The sequence below is a fragment of the Opisthorchis viverrini genome, assembly GCF_000715545.1.
Source record: "Opisthorchis viverrini unplaced genomic scaffold opera_v5_64, whole genome shotgun sequence".
Classification (NCBI taxonomy): Eukaryota; Metazoa; Platyhelminthes; class Trematoda; order Opisthorchiida; family Opisthorchiidae; genus Opisthorchis; species Opisthorchis viverrini.
In genome coordinates, this window is record NW_008751720.1 from 1789942 (window position 1) to 1811820 (window position 21879).

Genomic DNA, 21879 nt, shown 5'->3' on the forward strand with positions numbered 1-21879 from the left:
GCTGCTCCCCTTTGGCCTTCCTGGCATGGTTGAACCTTGTGGAACGAAGTTCGAGCCAGTGTAGCCCGCGGGATCATTGCAGCACTGAAGCCCGACCACCACGTCAAGGTAGCAGCTTTAGGTCGGGGGATTCGACTGACGTTAGATCCATGAAGTGCTATGTGGTTTGTTTACGTGACGCCTGTGAGCAGCCTTCCTGGGCGGCTGGATAGGAGTTCCCCATGAAGGTATCAATGACAACGTAAAAGAGAAGAGGGAAGACGCCCGGCGCAACTAGTGTCAGGTTGGGGACATTCAAGAACCAGTATGTGTTACTGGTGTGTTGCTGTGCATGGTGATGATGTTGAGGACTTTGTTATGAAATTTTATTAACTTTCCACAATATCGGTGGAAGGTCTGGTAAACAATGAGATTAATGTATAAAAATGTGGATTGAAGAGGGAAGATGTGGTTGTTTTAATAAACATTCCGTTGAACGTTCATCACAGTATACATTCGCCAGGTGAGTATAGCAGCGTCCGCCACATGTGCTGCGGTGAATGGCGAGAACTGTTAACCATGATCATACGATAGATCCTGGTAGATGGGTCAAGAAGTTCCAACCAAGAGCAAACGAATCACTTCTAACATCTTATCTCTCTTTGTTGTGTGACAACTGTTCGGCGCAACTCGCGTCATTGTCATGTTTGATTAAGCGACTGGCAGCTGGTTTGAAGCCATACCTGAGACTTCTCGAGATTGGGCTCAGGTGCCATCGTAGGCAAGAATATATGTTTCCCATGTGTAAAGTAGTTTCTTGTTGGAACCATCTGCTTTCTGTAAGTCTCCAAGAGATGTGGTACTCTCTCAGTTATTTTTCATTTCAGATGTCGGCCTTTAAGAGATTAGTAAAACGCCTGGGACTAGTCGCAGCGGTTTCCGGTATGGGTGCGGTCTTCCTTCTTGAAGCTCTTCCAAAAATCAACGAAGCACGGCGTACGAAGGCGAGTCATTGTTTGCAAAATTTAGTTAGACTGTCTGTAAACCTATCCAAACGCACGCTATGACGGGACATCTGACGAGGTTTGATCAGGAGTTGTCACTTGTATGACACCCGACACCGATGTCCAGCCCCTTTAGGTACCACTCAGTACCACTACAGCTTGTTCTGAATTTAGCAGATAACCCGTCAACGCCATTGTTTCACTTTTGCTGTTAGTGCATCTCCTCCTGGACCAGTGCCACTTATTCACTTACGGCCTTGCGTTGTTGATGCTTCTGTCTACCTCCCGGATGTTTTTGCTCATAGTTTCAAAGTGTAATCTTTTATCCGTCAAAAGTTAGAGAGGAGTTGGTTTGGACAAACGAGCGCAGTCCATGACTTGCCTCTTGACGCCTCTTGTTGAGACGGTGCGGTGGTTAGAGCACGAATTTACTGACCGGAAGGCTCTCGGTTCGAACCCAACATCTGTCTCTCCACTTCCCCTGTCTAGGCTTGGGCAACCTTGCAGTATCCTAGCCTTCGTGCTTCGCTTGGGTGACATGGCAGCTAGCTGAGCGATTATTATTATTACTACTATTATTATTATTCCGACGCCTTTACATTTGATTTCGGCTCTACAACAACAGGAGTTCCGCTTAAAAGTTTCGGTTGTTGGTCTCTATCAAGTATCACCGCCAGAGCAAAACTTCTGAAGCCTACTTTTGTACTATTGTTTTTCTTGTACTGTTTCTGAAAACTTGTAATGGAGGTTAATAAATAACACTTATGATTGTTTAGCCGTGAAACCCTTCCGGTGCATGGCTGCCGTACCATCCAGAGAAGCATAAGGGTAGAGATACTGCCAGGTTGCCCAAACCTAGGCAGAAGCAGTCGAGATGTCGGCGTTGGGTCAGTAAGTTCGCACCCTAACCAATGGGCTATCTCGATCCTGTTTGCAGCGACATCGTGAGAGGTTTGCACGCTAGACTGAACCATTTGCATGACTGAGGGAATTATCGGCTGGGGAAACGTGAACCGGAACTCTTTACTAGTTTGGACACTCCTCGCGGCCGATAGACGCACCGTGTTATGATTTACCTGGTCTCAAGCGAGACATACCGTCACTTATCCTTCAACTGCCCAGTTCTTATCACGCAAACTGGTGTTGAAGAGTGTCTGTACGGTACACAATTGGGCTTTCGTCCTTCAAATAAGATAAACCTATGCTGAGAAACCGAGAACCAATATACGGCTGTTTCATCATTCTTGTGAGTCATCAGTAGTGCATATGCGGTAGATTTTAACCCTCGGCCTTCCTTATACCGTTGACCACGAGTGGCTGGTCAGCGGAGCAGGTGATTTGCGCTTGGGCTATTCGTTGCTCATCCTCCAATAGTGCAGTTCACACCAGGCGGTTATGCCCTAACTGGTTCTCTGGTTGACGATTTATCAGATAGAAGGCCCACATGGACTGTGGGATTTTGCACCTTCTGAGTAGGTTGCTTGTAATTTATCGGCAATGAGGAGATCCACTTGCTAACAAGAACCTTGCGGGTTTGAATATCTCTCCATGTATTCGTGAGAGGCACACTCCTGATGACTGCTCTGGAATGTACGGTACTACTCGGATTTTCAGTTTTGGCGACGACGACTCAACTCCAGCATCTCCTCACTACACACAAATCACATGGGGCAATACCTTTCTCCCAGCGCCGCGATTCGTCAGGCATCGTTCCTCTAAAAAAGTTGGGCACTGTAGAGAATGTTGTTATCCGGTCCTAGTGTAACAACGTCGTTTTCTCGTTTTACGTGCGGGGATTGTTACTATTGAAGCCGAGTCAATTTCCGTGCTGCCAACAAGCAGGAAACAGTCCGCACGGCACTAAAAAATGCATTCGTGATAGAGAACTGATCGTTTCAGGGGGATTTAACTATGCAATCATCCTTGTTTGTTTGCATTCGTTGAGTGAGCTAATTTTAGAAGCGGTCCTATTGTTGAACTCTGGTGTTCTAGTATGTGTCTGCGAGCCAATTCCCGTAGGTAATGCCGTAAATGAATTCCCATCTATAACTCCTCCGAGATAGGATGGCATAGGTTGGTTTGTGCTGCACGTTAGGCTCATTCTGTTTACAATTGTTAGCCCTGCATACTTCATAGGAGTGCCTGCGCTGTCCCATAGAAGATCCCGTCGGACCTACACGTGTCGATTGCTATCTTGTTTTCTGTGCTAGTTAGGTGATGTGGCTTGTAATGTTAATGAGTTATTTAAGTTTTCCTTTCCGGTTCTATTCTGCCAAGGCGGGGCTAGAGATGTTTATTGGTTATCGATGCATAGTTTGAAATGCAGCGGGCGTAAAAACAAGCTACCTTGTGTGGAATGATTCACGAACCTCCAACTGAGTTGACATGACGTTTGATTGATCGTATTGAAGGTTGTGTCTGAAGTATCAGATATTCGCACATGCTACACCCATCCACTTTACTGCCTGCTGATACCTGATCATCGATCGTGCTGTTTTCCCCTGGACGGAAAATTGTTGTTCATTCTGTGATGCTCGAAAAAATCGGTACGGTTTGCCTTCTAAACGTTTTGGTTCAGACGCCGGTCATCAGTACGCACTGCATGCGTTGGTAGTCACCGCGCATACTGGTACTTTTGAGTATGACTGTTGACTGATAGTTTAATCGATCCATTTCTACGGATGCAATTTCAAAATCCTTCTTGGAAAATACTCCGTTGATTAGAAGCTCCTTCCACCTTGGTTAAATTCTATCAAATAAATGGCCCCACCTTAGGATGGAAGTTATCAGTTAGGGGCTCCTCAGTTTCGGGGTTTCCTTATCAACCAACACAACTTGAACTCATCGTTGGACAGATAAACGAATGGTCTTGAAAGATTACAACTTCAAAATCTGGCCATGTGTGTGGAGCACCAATCACTTCATCAAATAGAAATTTCATACACACTATTCACCATTCTTTCTTCATACTTGACCTCCATTACTGATGGCTGCATTCTTTGAACGGCCTGTTGTTTTGCCTGGTCATTCTCTGCATATCGATTTTTTCTAGGTTTCTCTTCACCGGAGCTAGCCTTGGGTTCAAGTATGTATCCACATCTAACAGTACGTAATCCTTTCTAAAAGTGTCCACATTTAACTGAGCTGCTAAACAACAGTCGGCTAACATCAGAACCATCAGTATTCTGTGACACACCACAAACTAACTCTGGAAGGCTTCAAGCTCATTGTTACCGATGCTGCCTTCTGACCTATAGGGGGTGGCTGCAATTCACTCGCCGAACAAGCAGACATTGACCACAAGACGTAGTAAAACATTTTTAAGTTTCGACGTATGAATACACTTTGACGTAGAAATCAGTGGCCAGGCTGATTTGCCTGCTCCAGGGAACTCTGCTTGGAAGCTTTTACTTGTTTTTATTTTTGATTGTATCTCCGATCCCTTTGTGTCTAGAGTTACTCTCCTCAACGGTGGCACAATTCAGTTACACCGCCCAACACTGTTTTCCATGTTTTGTTTCTGGAACACCTCGTGTAGATTTTAAGCGTGATGGTCCAAAGTCCGAACCCGGTTTGTTGAAATTGATAAAAGAACTTTAGATTGTCAGGCACAGTAGCACGCTTAAAGGAGTGTTACGCGTAAAAGGGATACCTGACCTCTCTCGGAGAGGCGCTGTCTCTCTTTGAGGAGAAGAGAGAACTCTCGTGGGCTTTGCAGGGAAATTGCTCCTTTTTGTAGAGTCTTTTGAGAGACCTGTTGGATACTAAGTAGTACGCGTAAAATGGTATGCCGGCGTCCCCTGGATCACGACGGTCATCGCACCAATATGACTTATCGTACAAGGTACACCCTACCTTGTTTGGTCCCGAAACACCCAAGCAAGTCGGTATGAATCGGACACAGTATCGGGCTAGAAGAGAATGGCGAAGTGCTTTGGCTTTTTTCATATGCAGTCTCCCTACCATCTAATATATCTCCCTTTCACTTCCCCAACGTATTTTCTGTTGAAATAAGTAAGAAACCCCGAGATGGGCACCTTTCTCTGGACATGCAAATTCGTACTAGCATACATCAATAATCCCGATTCACCATACTGATGACCGTTTTATACACATCCTCAATTCCCCCCAAGTTTGTGAAACTCCCCGGCATCCACTGCGCATAGGTTTTATCAGGTTGTTTTCAGAGTGATACTGGGATCACCTAGTCCTTCGTACCCCATATCGATCGACTGCTTATGATGCAATTATGCCTAAATCAGATAAAGGAGACACCTTAGACTGATCTCTAGCTTCCCTGTGTCACATGCATGCACTCGAACATCTACGACCATCATTACCTACATTTCATCAGGACTGTGTCACTGCAAACTCTCCAAACGTGTGATCATCATCATCACTGACATAGATGCCAGTGTGAGGACCCAGATGCTCAGCTGCTGCGCAGTCATCGTGGATTACTTAAGTAGAGCTAAATCCAGTTGATTACAGTCAAGTGAGTAGGGAGCAATAAATTGGAGGGTTAAGACAGGGGTTTCAAGTAGTCATCAAGGCCGTACCTACGGAAACGGCGAACTGAAATGAGGAGCCGGACTTGTTAAGTCACGATTTTTTCTATAGACTTCTACTTCGACAGACTTCAGTTCGACTCCTATCGTGTCTAAACAGTTTGTTCGGAATTCACGCATGTCACGTCTATCCATGGGTAAACGCTAAACCGTTGCTGTAAATTTGATACTAGCTGTATTGGATTTGAGGCCAGCTGTTTCTTGTTGGCTGTAACGATGCGGGTGACAGGTTGCTCTGATTGTAATTGGGTGTGCTGGTATTCAGCATCACTTAAAAGAGAGTCCGACTTGGTGACACATGAGTGCCCAGTTTCATTGGACGTTGGATGTGACGTTGCATGCAGGTGCTACATTATTGGTGTGGCATTTTTGACGTCCCCTGTGACAAAAGCGTGGATGCGTTCTCTGTTGAAGTTCACTACCACGCGGATGAAAATAACAGAGCATTTAGCACTACCTCAGTTTGGTCGAAAACCATAAATACTCAAGTCCTAAACACCATCTCATCAGATCCTAATGAAAGAACAATATAGATAGGGGGACGATTAAATGAATACCGCTCAGTTGACGAGATCACAGACGGTCGGTTGATTACTGTTCTGATCCATTCTCTATAGTTCGGTTACGTTAGTTAACCACAGACAATTCACCGTGAACGCCTTAACTGGTCTTATTTAAATAGGCAGTCTTTCTTGGAAAGGAACAGACCACCGCAGAAGTAAGTAGTAGGGTACTCACCTCGAGTTTTAATAACGATGATGATAACAACAGTGCGATAACACATTGGAGCTACGGAATGAACATTGTACCCCATCATTTAGACCATCTTTACTGCCCACGGACACCGTTGCCATGGTAAAAGATGACAAGCCTTTGGAGAAACGCAACACCACACAAGCGACAACTGAAGTCGCGTCGGAGACGCGTCCTTTGAGACCGAGCTTATGCGCGATTTCATTATGGGCATTCTCTCTGCTTCAGGTGTTCCGTTCAGTGATGGATAACTTTGGTATCTTGGCTTAAGAAGCATCGTGTTTGACAGATGATGACACTATGGTTTCATCAGACAATATCCTACTTTGAGTTTTTGTTCTGTGGCGATCTCCAGAGGCCGAAGTTATGATTGTGTAATTCTACCCGTGGTCTCTGGAGACATAGTCAGGTCAATAACGCGCATTTCGTTTGTAAACTCTCTCTCCTCTCTGAAGAAACCACTTTCGAAACCTTCTCTAAAGTGTTCTCTCTCGGGAGGACAGGTTGGTTTCTTCTTTGAGCTAGTAAAGTTGTCTGCAAACGTCTCATCACCAACATAAGTGACATCATCAGTGCGTCTTTGGAAAGCAAAGCCTAGCACCTCGATTGTTGATGAAACGTTTGCAACCAACTTGCCTAGCTCAGCGATCGAGCCAACGACCAACTATGCTTCCGAAGTCACCCAGATTCGCCAATCGATCTTTCCAGGTGGTTCCCCTTCAGCAATAAGGTAGAGTAAAGTTAGCGTAATACACTCATTTACATACCAATTTGGTTTTGATGATAGACTCATCTGAAAACCAGCTGAGCAATGCATTACATCTAAACGANCGATATCTCGAATGTCGTACCAACTGAAGCATAAGGCAGTCTGGTGAAGCACATTTGGTTGCTTAAAAACACCACAAACGAGAGATTCAGCCGGGTTCCAGATGAGTCTCCTGTCAAAACCAAACTGGAATGCAAATGAGTGTATTTCACTAATTTCGTGTAATTTTGGTTCAAGTGGAAAAAACACGATTGACCGAAACTCCGAGACTCCGTCTACTTGATGGGCTCCAAGAAGGGCCAAACCGGTCGTGGGCTGTCGAAGAGTTTTCAGCAACCTCATAATTATGTGGAGTAAAGTTGTTTTTACTCTAGTGACCACCTGTAGAGACCCACGACACGTAGCCTGTTTCGATACATAGTTTTTTTTTCTGGAATGGGCTTGATCATTCGGAGAACACACAAGCCACAAGTGGTCTCATCTATGTATACAGCAAAAATGACTGGTTGGGGGCCATGCGAATAAAAATCCTGCTGTGACACATCCATGGGAATAGTGTTCTCTGTGTGCCATTTTCTCACAAAACCGACTGGTGTGAAACATCAATTTCAGTTGTTCTACTCGTAACTTCGAAATTGCCGTTTGTGCATTGCTATGCCAAATAGTGTTCGTAGGCGACTTCACTCACTGGAACGGACTTGTAGGTTGTACTTTTCGAGTGTATGTAAACAAGCCAGAATGACCCTAATCTGTTTTTTACTGAGGAACCTATGCTGCTTTCAGGGTGCGTACTTCTCTCACCAATCGGTTTGGTGAATACGGCCAGCGGCAGATCTCGAGATGACTCAAGCGCGAATTTACAGACTGGAACGTCCGTGGTTCAAACCCGACCTCGGTCTCTCGACTTCCCCTGTCTAGGCTTGGGCAACCTGGCAGTTTCCCAGCCCTCGTGCTTCCTTCGGGTGGCATGGTAGCTAGGCACCGGAGGGATGTTACAACTGAACGAGATCTCGATAAGATTCCCTGTGGTTCTCCGGTTTCGCAGAATGCTGGAGACCAGTTAACGATAGCTGATCCGAATCGGGCCGCTAATGTCCACATTGTTTTTTCATTAGCGCATTGGACAAACACATTTGCTGATATGTAGTCAGAACCCCATCTGACGAGTTACAGTGCTCTTTTAAACGGTTTCTGTATTCATAATTGGCATTTGGAAGTACCTGCAACTCCAAATTCTTACTTCACAATTGTCAGATGGGATACCAACATCACCGCAAAGTGGAATTACGTTGTCAGTAGTGTGGGGAATACTGGAAGTATGAATTTATACTCAGCCAATGCAGGTGATAGCGAGGGATAACGTTTCCAAACGGACCTAATGAAATAATCGAGAGAGTGGTCTTTCTTCGGAGGGATCGCACGACGAATCGTGTCTTTTGGAGAGTGACCTCATGTATTCTCCTGGAGAATGGCATCCACTCCGAGGGATCTCTCTTTAGAGTACTGTTTTTTAACAATTTATGTCGCTGTTTCTTACGGTTTCCAACAATCATGGTTCTGCTGTCCACAAACGAGGGAGTGGTGTCTTACACTATGTGCGTAGGAGTTGTGGGCTGGAGAATTTGGGAACCATCGGAAATTCACCCACAGAAGGGCCGAATTTGCTATGTAGCCAATGTCCGAACTTTGCTGCGTTCCTCATGTTAGGTTTCCAGGTTTCTCCATTCCAGTAGATTACCGAACTTCAGTTTGGTCTGTATACCCAGTCAAGCATGGCTGGTATTCTAGGGTACCCTATTCATATGGGCAACTTTCTTCTGAGGGGCCTGTTTTCGAGGAATTAATGTGTCGTTCATTGTTCATGAATTTGAAAAATTTTGTTTGGGAACCCGAATTCCGTTGGGATCAGACTTTGCGTCCAACAGCTGGTCTTGTGCCTTCTCGGTGACTCAGTGTAGGGGGGGCAGATGCGAATCTTGGACTCTGTTGGAAAAGAACCTTGCTCCTCCGCGGGTAAGTAAAGCATGCTGGCTGTATTGGTTCAATTCTCCCAACCTGCGGTGTCTGGTGGAATTCCCGGCAGCCTCCATCTGAAGTGACAGGACTTTCTCAGTGTCCACGAAATCCACATCTAACTTGCTGTGCAGCTTGTAATACTGCTCTGTCCTCCCACTTATTGAGTATCCTTGTCCACTTTACCCACCCTCATTCAGGCCCTTCTCAACCGTCCTAAATTATCTGCCGCAGAAATTGAACGTTTTAACAAACCCTTACCTTCTCGCATGGAACATTTGTCACGGATGTCTTCTGGTGAAATTTTTGATGTCCTAGTCATTGGGGGTGGTGCTACCGGCACCGGTGTTGCTGTGGATGCTGCTTCTCGGGGTGAGTGCCAACTTTTATCTGGTGGTTCATCGATCAGTCTTGACTGCCAACCAGAGGACTCCTTCACGCGGAATCTTAGATTTTCAGAAGGAAGGTAACGAGGGCTAATTAGCCCGGTTCTTCGGAGATCCCGTGTCATGCATGTATACTCAGCTTGTGTTGTTTTCGGTTGATTTGCCACTCCAGTCTTTGTTTTTGTTGCGCCTCCGTTTCAGGGTTGCATGGTTGTGCACCAGCCACATCTATGCAGATCAACCCACATAGAAAAATGTACTGATTCTGTGCCCTCATGACCGCTCGATCCCTCCTTTATCTTTATTTAACAGAAGAAAGCTTCAATTGATAGCATGATTTACCTCTTGAACGTTCATCTGAAGTCAACTTTTCCTACCGGTTCATCCGACCCGCCGCTTGTTCGTTAGATTTCTGCGCCGTATAACGTAAAAGTTCATGCTGAAATCACAAAATTTCATGTACAATGCTACTTCTCCAACACAATCTCGAAGAAAATTCGGTACTATCAGGAAGACATCAGGAAAGTCTAATCGGAAAAGTGCTACTCACAACGGAGCACACTGCGTCTGAACCCGTTACCACTGAACAATAACCAGTAGTCAGTACGAAGTTCCATGGAGTGCTCACTATTTTCACTAGTTTGGTGTCCAAACTGAATACACCGCCAATACAAGCCTCTGGTGAACTAATACGCGTTGAATGCTCCAGCAGTTGTCACATCTGAGCATCCGATTGAGCAAGGTTCCCTCGGAAACTGAGAGCTATGACAACCCCGACGCCATCGGCTTCAGGTCCATCCAAAGTTCAATTCGCTAATGTTTACACAGTGAAGGCGCTGCAATCACTGCACCTGGATCCCGCATTTGACCTTCGGAGATGCAGTATTTGTCTATCGATAAGGTATCTAGGATGAGTGCAAGAGCAGCTTGCCTAAAAGTCCTCACGTTAGAGGTCATGATGAAGACATGAAAATGTGGCTCGAACGACGAACGGAAAGCGGAAGTCCTGATATTTGGCTTGTTATCGGTCACTTTGTTTGTGATAGTGTGAGGATACGGGGGATTTCAAAAAACGATCTCCACGTTGAGTCAATCAACGCGTATGACCACGTGATGTGAATCGAAGGATAAGTGGCGCTATATCCTGTCCTAGTGTGAGCTAATCACACTGCTGGTCAGCCGTTTGCGCGGAGCGCTCAGACTACTAGCCGGGAGATCATGAGTTCGAAACCATGGAGTTTCTTTAGATTCCCAGTCGGGACAAAACGGTCGTACAGTGCTCTCCAGCATAGTTTGGCCTGACTTACAAGGCGAAATTTCTTTGGAACAATCAGTCACCTCCTTGGACGCTTGATGACGGGCCTACTGCCCGGTTGAAACAAGGAAATGTTAAGAGACAACCATGAAGAAGAACCTTCAGCAGTCGCACATTTCCACTCTGCTTTATGTTGCGAATAAGCTGACTTTGTTGGTATCACCTCGTGACGCCGGATGAGGCGTGAGGTTGCGTGTGGTTGTGCAAGACAGCGATGGAAAGTGCAGCTTTTTCAACGAATGTGGCTCCAACGGTTCGCTAGCAGTTACGTAACGCCTAAAACAGGAATTAGGCTGCCGTCAGATTGTCAAGGTTCGGCAAGCTGCACAACTTTGGGCAACATTGGTCTCCCCGAAAGCTGACTAATCGTGGTCCTCATATGGCAACTATCAACTTCTGGTCAACCAGCAGTCCAACGGAGGTGTCAAACCATAATTTTGTTGCGGTCATTTTTCTTTCCCTGCGCTTCTTGATGAAATTTGAAGCTGAAGATTAGGCGTTTGAGTCTAATTTTGTCATGCTCCTTTGCTCGCAAAGTCTCATTGTTGTGAGAGTGAAATCGCACAACCGGTGCTTGAGAAAACCGTATGGTCACAAAATGTTTGTCCTAGAGTATATTTCCACTTCCAGGGACGCTACTTTTTGGACGTGACTTTTGAGAACACGACTCGCTCTCGATGTATCATAATCTTGCTTTCCGAAAGAGGCGACGATAAGTGTGTGTGTGTCACATCATAACCACCTGGTCAAGCCTTCAGTAAATCCGTCGACGAATTCCGGACAACCGAGAAAATAAACCTCATAAATGAAGCCGTTTTCAATACTGAATACTACTCTATTAACAGTGAATTCGTACAGTGTTCCGTCAACCAGCTTGATCTGTTTCTTTTCTGGAATTGAATGAATTTTTTTCAACTGAACTCTTTCGTCACTCGATTCGAATCCAATGCGTCCTAAAGCATTGTGATGAGGCAGCGAAATGCGTCTGTAAGACGATTTACCAATGCTTTTGGCCTTCCGAGCAGCCCAAACGATCAGGACACCGGCAGCATTATCAGACGCGACTTTGCAGGTTTGCCTAGCTTGGGTGTACGACATTGAGCGGTTTCTGTTAGACGAGAATATCCGTACATTGAAACACTGGAATGAGTTATCGGCATCACTGTCAGGTGGCGTGACAAATTTCGTTTGATAGGAGACACGTGGTTAGAGCGTGAATTTACTGACCGGAAGGTCCGTGGTTCGAACCCGAACTCTGCCTTTCAACTTCCTCTGTCTAGGTTTGGGCAACCTGGCAGTATCCCAGCCCTCGTGCAATCTTCGGGTGGCATGGCAGCTAGGCACCGGAAGGGTGTTACAGCTGAATGACGCATGACAAACTTCCTCTGCACGCGACCATCTTGCTTCATTAGTTTGACTGGGATCGAGGTAAATTGTTCTTTGAGGCTTTGTCACACACTGGCAATAAGTTTCACGTTAGCGTTGAGATGGCAGTAACTAGAGCTTGTAACTTTTGTACAGTAACACTACCCACGTCAACTCGGCGTACTACGACTCTCTTCACGAGAAAGCTCCCTCCGAGGAGCCAGTTTTGTGGTTGCGGAATTTCCCCGCACCCCCTCGGAACCGAGGAGGCGACACATTCAAATCCACCAATTTTACTTCACAGGTCCGGAATCTGGAAATGCGTCTGCCGCAGCTCAGTAAGTAGACCACTCTCCCGGCAAGCGGAAGCTCGTGGGTTCGAGTTCCGTTCCAAGAACCGTCTTTCCGTTTGCATTGTGCGTGCATGGGTTCACATTCTGGAATTTCCAAAACTCCCCGTCTCTCCTACATCCGTTATTTTTATTATTTGACCATCACATTAGACGGACAGTAGGACAAGCCTCAGAGTATTTGCGATAGGCCACTACCAAGTCCCATCTCTCACCCAGCCTTTTCATTCTAAAGATTTAAATCTAATTAGACAAACTACTTGGTTGTACATTAGTGAAGCATCAGTGTCGCTGTCTTTAATGATGATGATGAAACCACTTTTAATGGTAGTCCGCGCCGACACACCCAACAGTCCAAATGGTGAAGAAAATTTGAGTCCAGATTCACCAAAGCACTCCACACCAATAAACCTGCGGTCACTTTCAAGACGCCAACATAGATGTCTCTCGCATCCATACCATTGTGGTTGTCTTCTTTTCTAGATGCTCTTTACTGCGAACAGAACCTGTACACTCGAAATCGAAATATTTCAGCTGTAGCACCCTTCCTGTGCTGAACTACAAAAGAAGCATGAGCTTAAACAGGAACGGTCGAGAATCAGGGGTCGGGTTCGAACCACGGACCTTCGGGTCAGTAAATTCGTGGTTTAACGACTGAGCAACGACGATCGAGCGCTTTCGATCCCCAGGAGATCCTTCGAACGTGCTAATTATCGGATCCAGATAAACTGGTGAGTAGATCAAGACTGGGAATAGTTTCATCACATGGGGTTGTTGCATCGGGCTGACCCTCATGCATGCCTACATCGTCTTGGTTCCAAAGAACGAAGAAGTGGTGAACCACCCGAATCATAGGTGACAATCGTGTGATCTTGAAGTGGTGCCGGAAAGTGAGAATGTTATTTGCCGCATGTGATGCGTCGCCTGACTGCACTGGGCTCTGACAGCGTGTCGACTAAAGTGAATTCACATTCCAATCGTCAAGATGTATTCTAACGCTTTGAAGTTGTGTCATAACTATCTGAATCTGTTCACCCGGCAACTAATGCTTGCTTTACATATTCGCCAATCGGGTGCTGTTCGGACCACTTGACTGAGCGATTTTGTGGGGAGGAACAGACGTGTAACGGCCTGCGATTTTGTTTGCGATAGTTTTGTTGTGGGTACACGATGCTTCTCTGTTTCAACCTGAGATCATCCCCAGGTGGAAAGTTATATGACCTTACTAGGGGAGAGTGTTTCTCTAGGAGTTGGGGCACTGTTTTGCTACATTTGTACCCCAAAGAAGACAATGTCGTTTTCATAGTACAAGCGAGATGGCCCAAGTGGTTAGAGCGCGAATTTACTGACCGGAAGGTCCGTGGTTCGAACCCGACCTCTGTCTCTCGACTTCCCCTGTCTAGGCTTGGGCAACCTGGCAGTATCCCAGCCCTCGTGCTTCCTTTGGGTGGCATGACAGCTAGGCACCGAAAGGGTGCTACAGCTGAACGCTTTTTTTGCCTACAAGCAACCTCATAACAGTGTTGCTTCTTGATCCCATGCCTTATTCAGTTCCTCGAACATTGCTGAAATTACAGCAGCATTGTATGGGAACGGTATACACCATAAGTGAACCGTGCTCCCAGAAAAGTTAGTCAAATCAACAATGATGTGTTTAAAAGTCACGTAGTTGCACAGCACATTACTGCTCGGGCCTAGGTATGCTGATCGGGTGCGACCAAAAGATGTACTCATCGTGGATAATTCACCCAGCGCCCCAAACGACTCACCACTTGCATTTAACTATGCAGAAGTTCCAACCAACGACACTCAGTTTGGATTTTTACGCCAATCGCAACAAGCAGGGTAATCGTCTCCCCCCTGAATCTAATCACCCCTCTAACACAACGAGATTCGCTCTGTATCTCGGAGCCACAAAAGCTGAACGACACATTGATGATGGCGTGGTTCATCGCTACCAACGCTCAAGGGACGACAAGTATAGGCCCACGGAGATAGTGGTTTCAGTAAACGAAAAAGGTACTAGTAGATAAAGTAATCCGAGTCTATTGCTCTCAATTTCGTGCCAATCTCACCGGACTATTCTCAAGACCGAAATTAAGGTGGAGTTGACTGGTTGTTCAGGATTTCCACTCACAATTTACGTGGGTTTTAACCCAGAAAGTTGTAATTCTCCAGGCAGAGGAATGTAGTTGGACTACGCCTACTCACCATATTCAAGTGTTCATAGACGAAGAGGCAACTCTGGGATTCAACCTCTGCTTTGCTTCCGATCGGTCGAGAACGATCAGTTCCTTTGGGAACAGTGAAAGTGAAGAAGCAGTGATGAAGTGAAATTGACGCGGATCAAGCGCGTTGAGGTCGAGAGCTATCTGAAGCAGTGTCGCGTTGATCACATCACCCCCGGCTGGCTGTTGTTGTTGCTGCGCGTGTATTCCTGCCTTCTTGATATGGAGTTCATAATTGACGCACTGCACGCGCGTTCATTCTTGAGTGTTGTTCATTATTGGCAAGGTGGGTGTAGTTTTTCTCACGTAAATTAGCCACACCCTTTTGATTCTCAGGTGCGCTTGCTGTCAGGTGCCCCTAATCGATTTGCTTGTATAACTAGTCGACAAGATTGTTGACATCTTAGGAGCGCATAGTTCGAATGTGAAACTCGAAACCGGGGATCAGAAGTCTGTTCATCGTGGTTACAGTGAACGAAGCAGATGTACTTTTATTGTCCATCAATTCCAATCACATGGTGGGAATTGTATTACCTTATAACCAAACTTTTAACAGCTTTGCAAGTTACTGACACTAGTATAAAAGATGAATGTGATCTCACGCGATAATGATGATTAGCATCGAATTAGACTGGTAAAAACTGTCTGATTTAAAGGTGGTCCAAACTTCTTATCCTACCTGCTCATTTTTCTACAATAGCGGAGGCAGTAATACTCGAGTTTTCTCATCGCTTCCATAGGTTTGACAAGCTGCGTTCATTGCTGTTTGGGACTATGTAGGACCCGGGCTTTTGTTGCAGATCACCAGAGGGAAAACAGTTCTTTTTTTCAGTTCCGTTTTACTTACACATAGATTCCTTGCTTGGTACAAACTGTTTATTCAGTTCTACGGCCTCCAATCAATACCAAACCAACATGGTTGTCCAACTCTTTTGAATAATTTTCAACTTCATGTCTACTTTATTTCCGTCGAAACCGTTCTTCACTGTGCAGTACCCACTGATGCATATCAAAAGGGAAACGGTGGAGTCGAATTTCGCTACCATTACGATTCAGTCGGGATGGAAGGTGCCCTCCGACCACCTGAGTTGCGCAACAAGCCCGTTTGATAGGTACGATGCGAACTCACGCCAAACTCAACAGATTAACCTATTCGAACGTATCAGCAATTTAGCCCCTTAGTGTTTGCACTGCTCAAAGTTGGAACAATGCTTCATTAACTTCCAGCCTTTTCAGTGGTTCGTTTAATAATTGAGTTCGGGAATGTTCTTTTAATGTTTGTTTATCGCTTATCAATCGGTTCATCTCCTCATCTGCTTTCTTGATAACTAGGATAAACAAACAAGCTGAGAGTACTTGCATTCAACTCGTATGATTTCGCTGACAAGAGAAGCTGTCGCTTTTTATTTGTCACTGGATATCATGAGAGTTTGGCTGTTCTCTTGGAGTGGACCGGCATGGAAGGCCGGGTTTACACTAACGATTTCGTTCCACGGTCGCACGGCACATGATTACTTACAAGTAGTAGGCTTCGTGCGAATTGCGACTGTCGATGTATTAGGTTTACCCACTGATACCTTGTCTTACTATCCTATCTAGGTCTATCCACATGTCTTGTTGAAAAGTACGACTTCGCCTCGGGGACTTCTTCACGTTCCACCAAACTCCTCCACGGCGGTGTTCGTTATCTTCAGAAAGCAGTGTTCAACTTGGACCTGGAACAGTTTCGCATGGTCAACGAGGCGTTGAGTGAACGGGCTAACCTGATCGACATCGCACCTCATTTGGCCTACCCGTTGCCTATTATGCTTCCGATCTACAAGTGAGTTTAGGTCTGTTGTGGGGCGAGATGGCCCAAGTGGTAAGAGCGCGAGTTTACCGACTGGAAGGTCCGTGGTTCGAACCCGACCACTGGCTCTCGACTTCCCCTGTCTAGGCTTGGGCAACCTGGCAGTATCCCAACCCTCGTGCTACCTCCGGGTGGCATGGCACTTAGGTGTGCGACAACTGAACGATTTAGGTCAGCTGGTTCTTTCTGCTAAGCTGCAGGCAACTTTGAGCTCGAGGTGTCAATTTACTCACCAGAAGATCCGTGGTCTGAACCCAACCCTGACATCTCAGCTGCTCATTGGTTGTTGATGTGTTCTCCGAGCTTGGCAATTGGCTTGCAAACGTTTCGTCACCATACGCGGAGACATCATCAGTGCACACTGATGAGGCTGCGCTCTTCTTGGGGCGCAGCTTGAACTCGAATCGGACTGATTTTGACAGCTACCCTCATCTGCATATCAGTTCGGTTTTCATGGGAGACTCTCGTTTATGATATTCTTCAACTGAGTGTGCAGCACAAAGGCCGCTCCATGTTTCATTCGATACGATATTTGAGATATCGCAGTAAAGTAAACTACTTAAAAGGTTGCTGCAAACTCTTCGACAGCCCACGACCGATGACTCATCGCGGTCCTACGTCTCTTCCCGTATCTGAATGCAAGCAAAGCTATGGCAAGAGCTCACGCTGGTGTGCGCGTAATTCGGATAGGTTCGTACTGACACCTGACCTATCTCGCTTTCAGATTTTCGCAAGATGTATTTAGAGATTCATTATTTTCTACCCTCCCTATACTTAAACGGTCTGTCACACCCAACTCCTCACTAAGTCTTTGATTCTGACGTTCCAGCGGTTTTTCTGTTGTCCTGTCACTGTTTTTTTCCTGACTACAAACGACTTTCCATTTTCATTACGTGTCATGTGATAAGCACGCAGTACGTGAGGGCCACGCCTCTCTTCTCGACTTTTCGTGCAACGTTTTCGCTCCTCATGGACAGTTGTGTTAATGTCACCACACCATACTGTGCATAGAATGCGTTCCCAGTGTAGCAGGAACTGTCTGGCTCCCTCATGTGCGCAAGCCATAACTGGGTAACGAATCGAGTAGCAAAGAGGCGAATAAAGCTTATCCAGTCAAGGTAACTGGGTGTGCAGACACAACCAGCGTCTATCAGAGAGAGCACCGGTTTCCATTCCAAACCATTACTGAAGGAGACACGGTCAGACTAGGTGCTGTGGGATCTTTATGCCTTCCTGGTTGGTACCCGCCTTGTTGGACATAGCGCGAAGTACCTGACCTTCCTGAATTCTTCGTACTGGGCTTGGGTTGGATAAGATACCGAACCCGACCACTGGCTCTCGACTTCCCCTGTCTAGGCTTGGGCAACATGGCAGTATCCCAGCCCTCGTGCTACCTCCGGGTGGCATGGCACTTAGGCGTGCGACGACTGAACGATTTAGGTCAGCTGCTTCTTTCTGCTAAGCTACAGGCAACTTTGAGCTCGAGGTGTCAATTTACTCACCAGAAGATCCGTGGTCTGAACCCAACCCTGACATCTCAGCTGCTCATTGGTTGTTGATGTGTTCTCCGAGCTTGGCAATTGGCTTGCAAACGTTTCGTCACCATACGCGGAGACATCATCAGTGCACACTGATGAGGCTGCGCTCTTCTTGGGGCGCAGCTTGAACTCGAATCGGACTGATTTTGACAGCTACCCTCATCTGCATATCAGTTCGGTTTTCATGGGAGACTCTCGTTTATGATATTCTTCAACTGAGTGTGCAGCACAAAGGCCGCTCCATGTTTCATTCGATACGATATTTGAGATATCGCAGTAAAGTAAACTACTTAAAAGGTTTTGATACGATATTTGAGATGTCGCAGTAAAGTAAACTACTTAAAAGGTTGCTGCAAACTCTTCGACAGCCCACGACCGATGACTCATCGCGGTCCTACGTCTCTTCCCGTATCTGAATGCAAGCAAAGCTATGGCAAGAGCTCACGCTGGTGTGCGCGTAATTCGGATAGGTTCGTACTGACACCTGACCTATCTCGCTTTCAGATTTTCGCAAGATGTATTTAGAGATTCATTATTTTCTACCCTCCCTATACTTAAACGGTCTGTCACACCCAACTCCTCACTAAGTCTTTGATTCTGACGTTCCAGCGGTTTTTCTGTTGTCCTGTCACTGTTTTTTTCCTGACTACAAACGACTTTCCATTTTCATTACGTGTCACGTGATAAGCACGCAGTACGTGAGGGCCACGCCTCTCTTCACGACACTTCGTGCAACGTTTTCGCTCCTCATGGACGGTTGTGTTAATATGTCACCACAGCCTACTGTGCATAGAATGCGTTCCCAGTGTAGCAGGAACTGTCTGGCTCCCTCATGTCCGCAAGCCATAACTGGGTAACGAATCGAGTAGCAAAGAGGCGAATAAAGCTTATCCAGTCAAGGTAACTGGGTGTGCAGACACAACCAGCGTCTATCAGAGAGAGCACCGGTTTCCATTCCAAACCATTACTGAAGGAGACACGGTCAGACTAGGTGCTGTGGGATCTTTATGCCTTCCTGGTTGGTACCCGCCTTGTTGGACATAGCGCGAAGTACCTGACCTTCCTGAATTCTTCGTACTGGGCTTGGGTTGGATAAGATACACGAGGTATGCCCAATCAGTCCCACCGATGCCTACATATTTTCACTTCAAGGATGTTCGATGATGTGCGTGGCGTTCTCCTGACTGTCTTCCCAAAGCACCAAGTCTCCCAACTTTTGACAATCAAAAGGTTGGGACTTTTTGACGAACCTCATGAAGGGAATTTGATGATGTGAGATCCCCGAGGCTTGAGGCTTTATAGAACGTTTGAAGCCGTCGAATTTTGTACATCTGGTATCGGGACGGTAAGAACAGACGGAAGAGAGCTGTCTGTGTTGACAACTAACTAGTTTTATAAACTCATCGATTGCGAAACAAGCAGTATCGTAAATCAATAGGAGCAGAAAGGAACAGTCTGGCAGCAGGGCCTTCTGGATTCATGTATGAAACACAGATAGTATAAATGGGCAGTATGCAGGGAGAGGACCATGAAAAGCAGTCGGTTACCCCCCAACTCAAAGTGGCGACGGAAGTCATCTGGAATAACAGCCGTCGTGTGTGTTTTGCAATCTAACGGACGGCGTGCTGAACCCACGGATTCGGCAGAACCAACCCAAAGTTGTATGCGATCAAATCCATTCATGATGAAGTTAACACTTAGTACGAAGCAATTAGGGAAAAAATTGTCCGTAGAAGGTCGACCTGCTTTGGTGGACACCATGTACATCTTCCCCCTCCTTGGCCGTCAGTTTGATTCCAGGCTTGTGCCTACTTCTCACAGAGCAGATAGTCGAAAGCAGCCTGGATAGGTACGAAAATTGGAGCTGACTAGAATCTCGGCACCAGCGACCGTAAGACAAGGAAACGTCAAGTGGGTCCAATAAAACGGTGGACGAATAGCCGACAAACAAAGACGTCTAAACCTGGGACGCACGGACCTACGGTCGTAATAGAGTGGAAGTCGTTTTAAAGAGAGCTTCTTCCGGGGTTCCGTCACGAAGAGACTGGACCTTACCGTGGTGTGGCGGTTTGTGTACCTCGGAGACCCATTGAGCTATACTGGGGAGTGTCCGCACGATGCTCACAGAGTCTCTCATACCAGGTTGGTCAATGGTTAGAGGTCTGACGAACACAGTCTCCTGGCCCTCCAAGTTGGCGGTTGGAACATGTATGGCGACTTGTTCCGCAGAAAAGGTAATGTATTTGCATTTCCCCGCCTAACATCGCTGCCTTGCGGTTAGGCTTTTGAGCCAAAGGCTTTGGTTGAGGACCCTAATCGTCCTCCTGTCTAGGTATGGGTGCCCTGGCAGTATCCCAGCCCTCGTACAACCATGACCTACACAACTAACAACAATACTCTCATGCCACATCGGCCGTCGCGCGGTGCCATCAGCCGGGGTTCAGGTTCGTCTCTTCGACTGCTACTGTGTGGAAACCAGTAACATGGTACAGTAGAACTACATGCTTTGATTTGACCCCAAGGTATAGGTTGGAGCATCTCACCTCTTCCTGTTTTCCAATTCCTCTTCGTCTCACAGGCTATGGCAAATCCCCTACTTCTGGGCAGGAATCAAGATGTACGATCTGATCTCAGGCAGTCAAATCCTCAAGGCCAGCTACTATCTAAGCAAACCACAAGTTTTGGAGCGGTTCCCTCTGCTGAAGAGCGATAAGCTGGTTGGAGGACTGGTTTACTATGATGGTGAGTTCCCTCTTTTCATCGTATCCTATCCTACGTGCCCTCAGAATGAATTCGCCTACCCACCATGTTGAACGCTTTGGATCGGTGAAGTTTTATTGTGGGATATCGTCGGGAAGGTTTAAATGGTAGTTTAAATGGTCCAGCCGTGAAGCTCCGAAAACTGAGGATTGTGTGGATAGTGCGATCGACCATAGTCCGTGATATGATATACTCTACGCCATTCATCAATTTCACGGTTGGTGAGACTGCAATAAGCTAGCGTTAGAAATGTAGGTCATTAGCCACCCACCCACCCCCCAGTGAAACCACTGGGAAGTTTTATTCTGGTCACCTTATACAAGGGGGTGGAGTGATGCTAGGCGCACCGGCGTAGCAAAGCGCTCTCCGACTGCACTGTTAGTCGGAAAGTGCACATGAATCAACGAGCCCTGCTACGTACCTGGGAGTGAATGGGATGTCTGTACTGACATTCGAGTCACCATTTTGCTGTGTACTTTCGTGGAACCCCCTACACACACACACACGCACATACACTTTCTTGCTAAGTCAGGTAAAGTGCGGTCCTTCCTTATCTCGCCGCCCAATCGCAGTCTCCCATATAATAACAAGAAACGCTTGAACGTGACTGCCTTATTTCTCAGTTGTCCAAGCGCCGATGCTAATCCTGGCTAGCCTCGCCTTGGCCGTCCTCATGCAATTATCATTTATTTTTGTAGAGCACGGTCACAAACATAGAAAGCGAATGCAAGCGATGAATGCGAGAGTAACAGGAGAATATGGGGGAAAAGAGAGAAACGTATCATGCCATCAACAGTTCCAGTCAGATGAGATGAATCCCAAAGTATGTAAAGATTATGATATGGAAACACGCGTCTAAAGACCAACAACCGAAGAAAGGACAAATATTGGTGAATGCTCTTCAAGGCGCGGTAGGCGCTAGCACAGTCAAGACTTGCACATCAGGCACAAAGTTTCCGTCATACTGGGTCTGGTGTGAGATTAAATGGCAAAAATGTACAT

At 46.4% G+C, this 21879-nt stretch overlaps 1 protein-coding gene across 1 annotated transcript in view; it reads left to right on the plus strand.

The window, feature by feature from the left end:
- Nucleotides 1-863: 863 nt before the first annotated feature.
- T265_13416 (hypothetical protein) overlaps nucleotides 864-21879 on the plus strand; it is a gene marked incomplete at both ends in the record, with an annotated part of 41317 nt that continues 20301 nt past the window's right edge. Inside the window, 4 exons of the mRNA XM_009168770.1 lie at nucleotides 864-983; nucleotides 9287-9458; nucleotides 16330-16552; nucleotides 20696-20859. Coding sequence (XP_009167034.1) covers nucleotides 867-983; nucleotides 9287-9458; nucleotides 16330-16552; nucleotides 20696-20859 — 676 coding nt within the window. The remainder of the gene's footprint in view (nucleotides 984-9286; nucleotides 9459-16329; nucleotides 16553-20695; nucleotides 20860-21879) is intronic.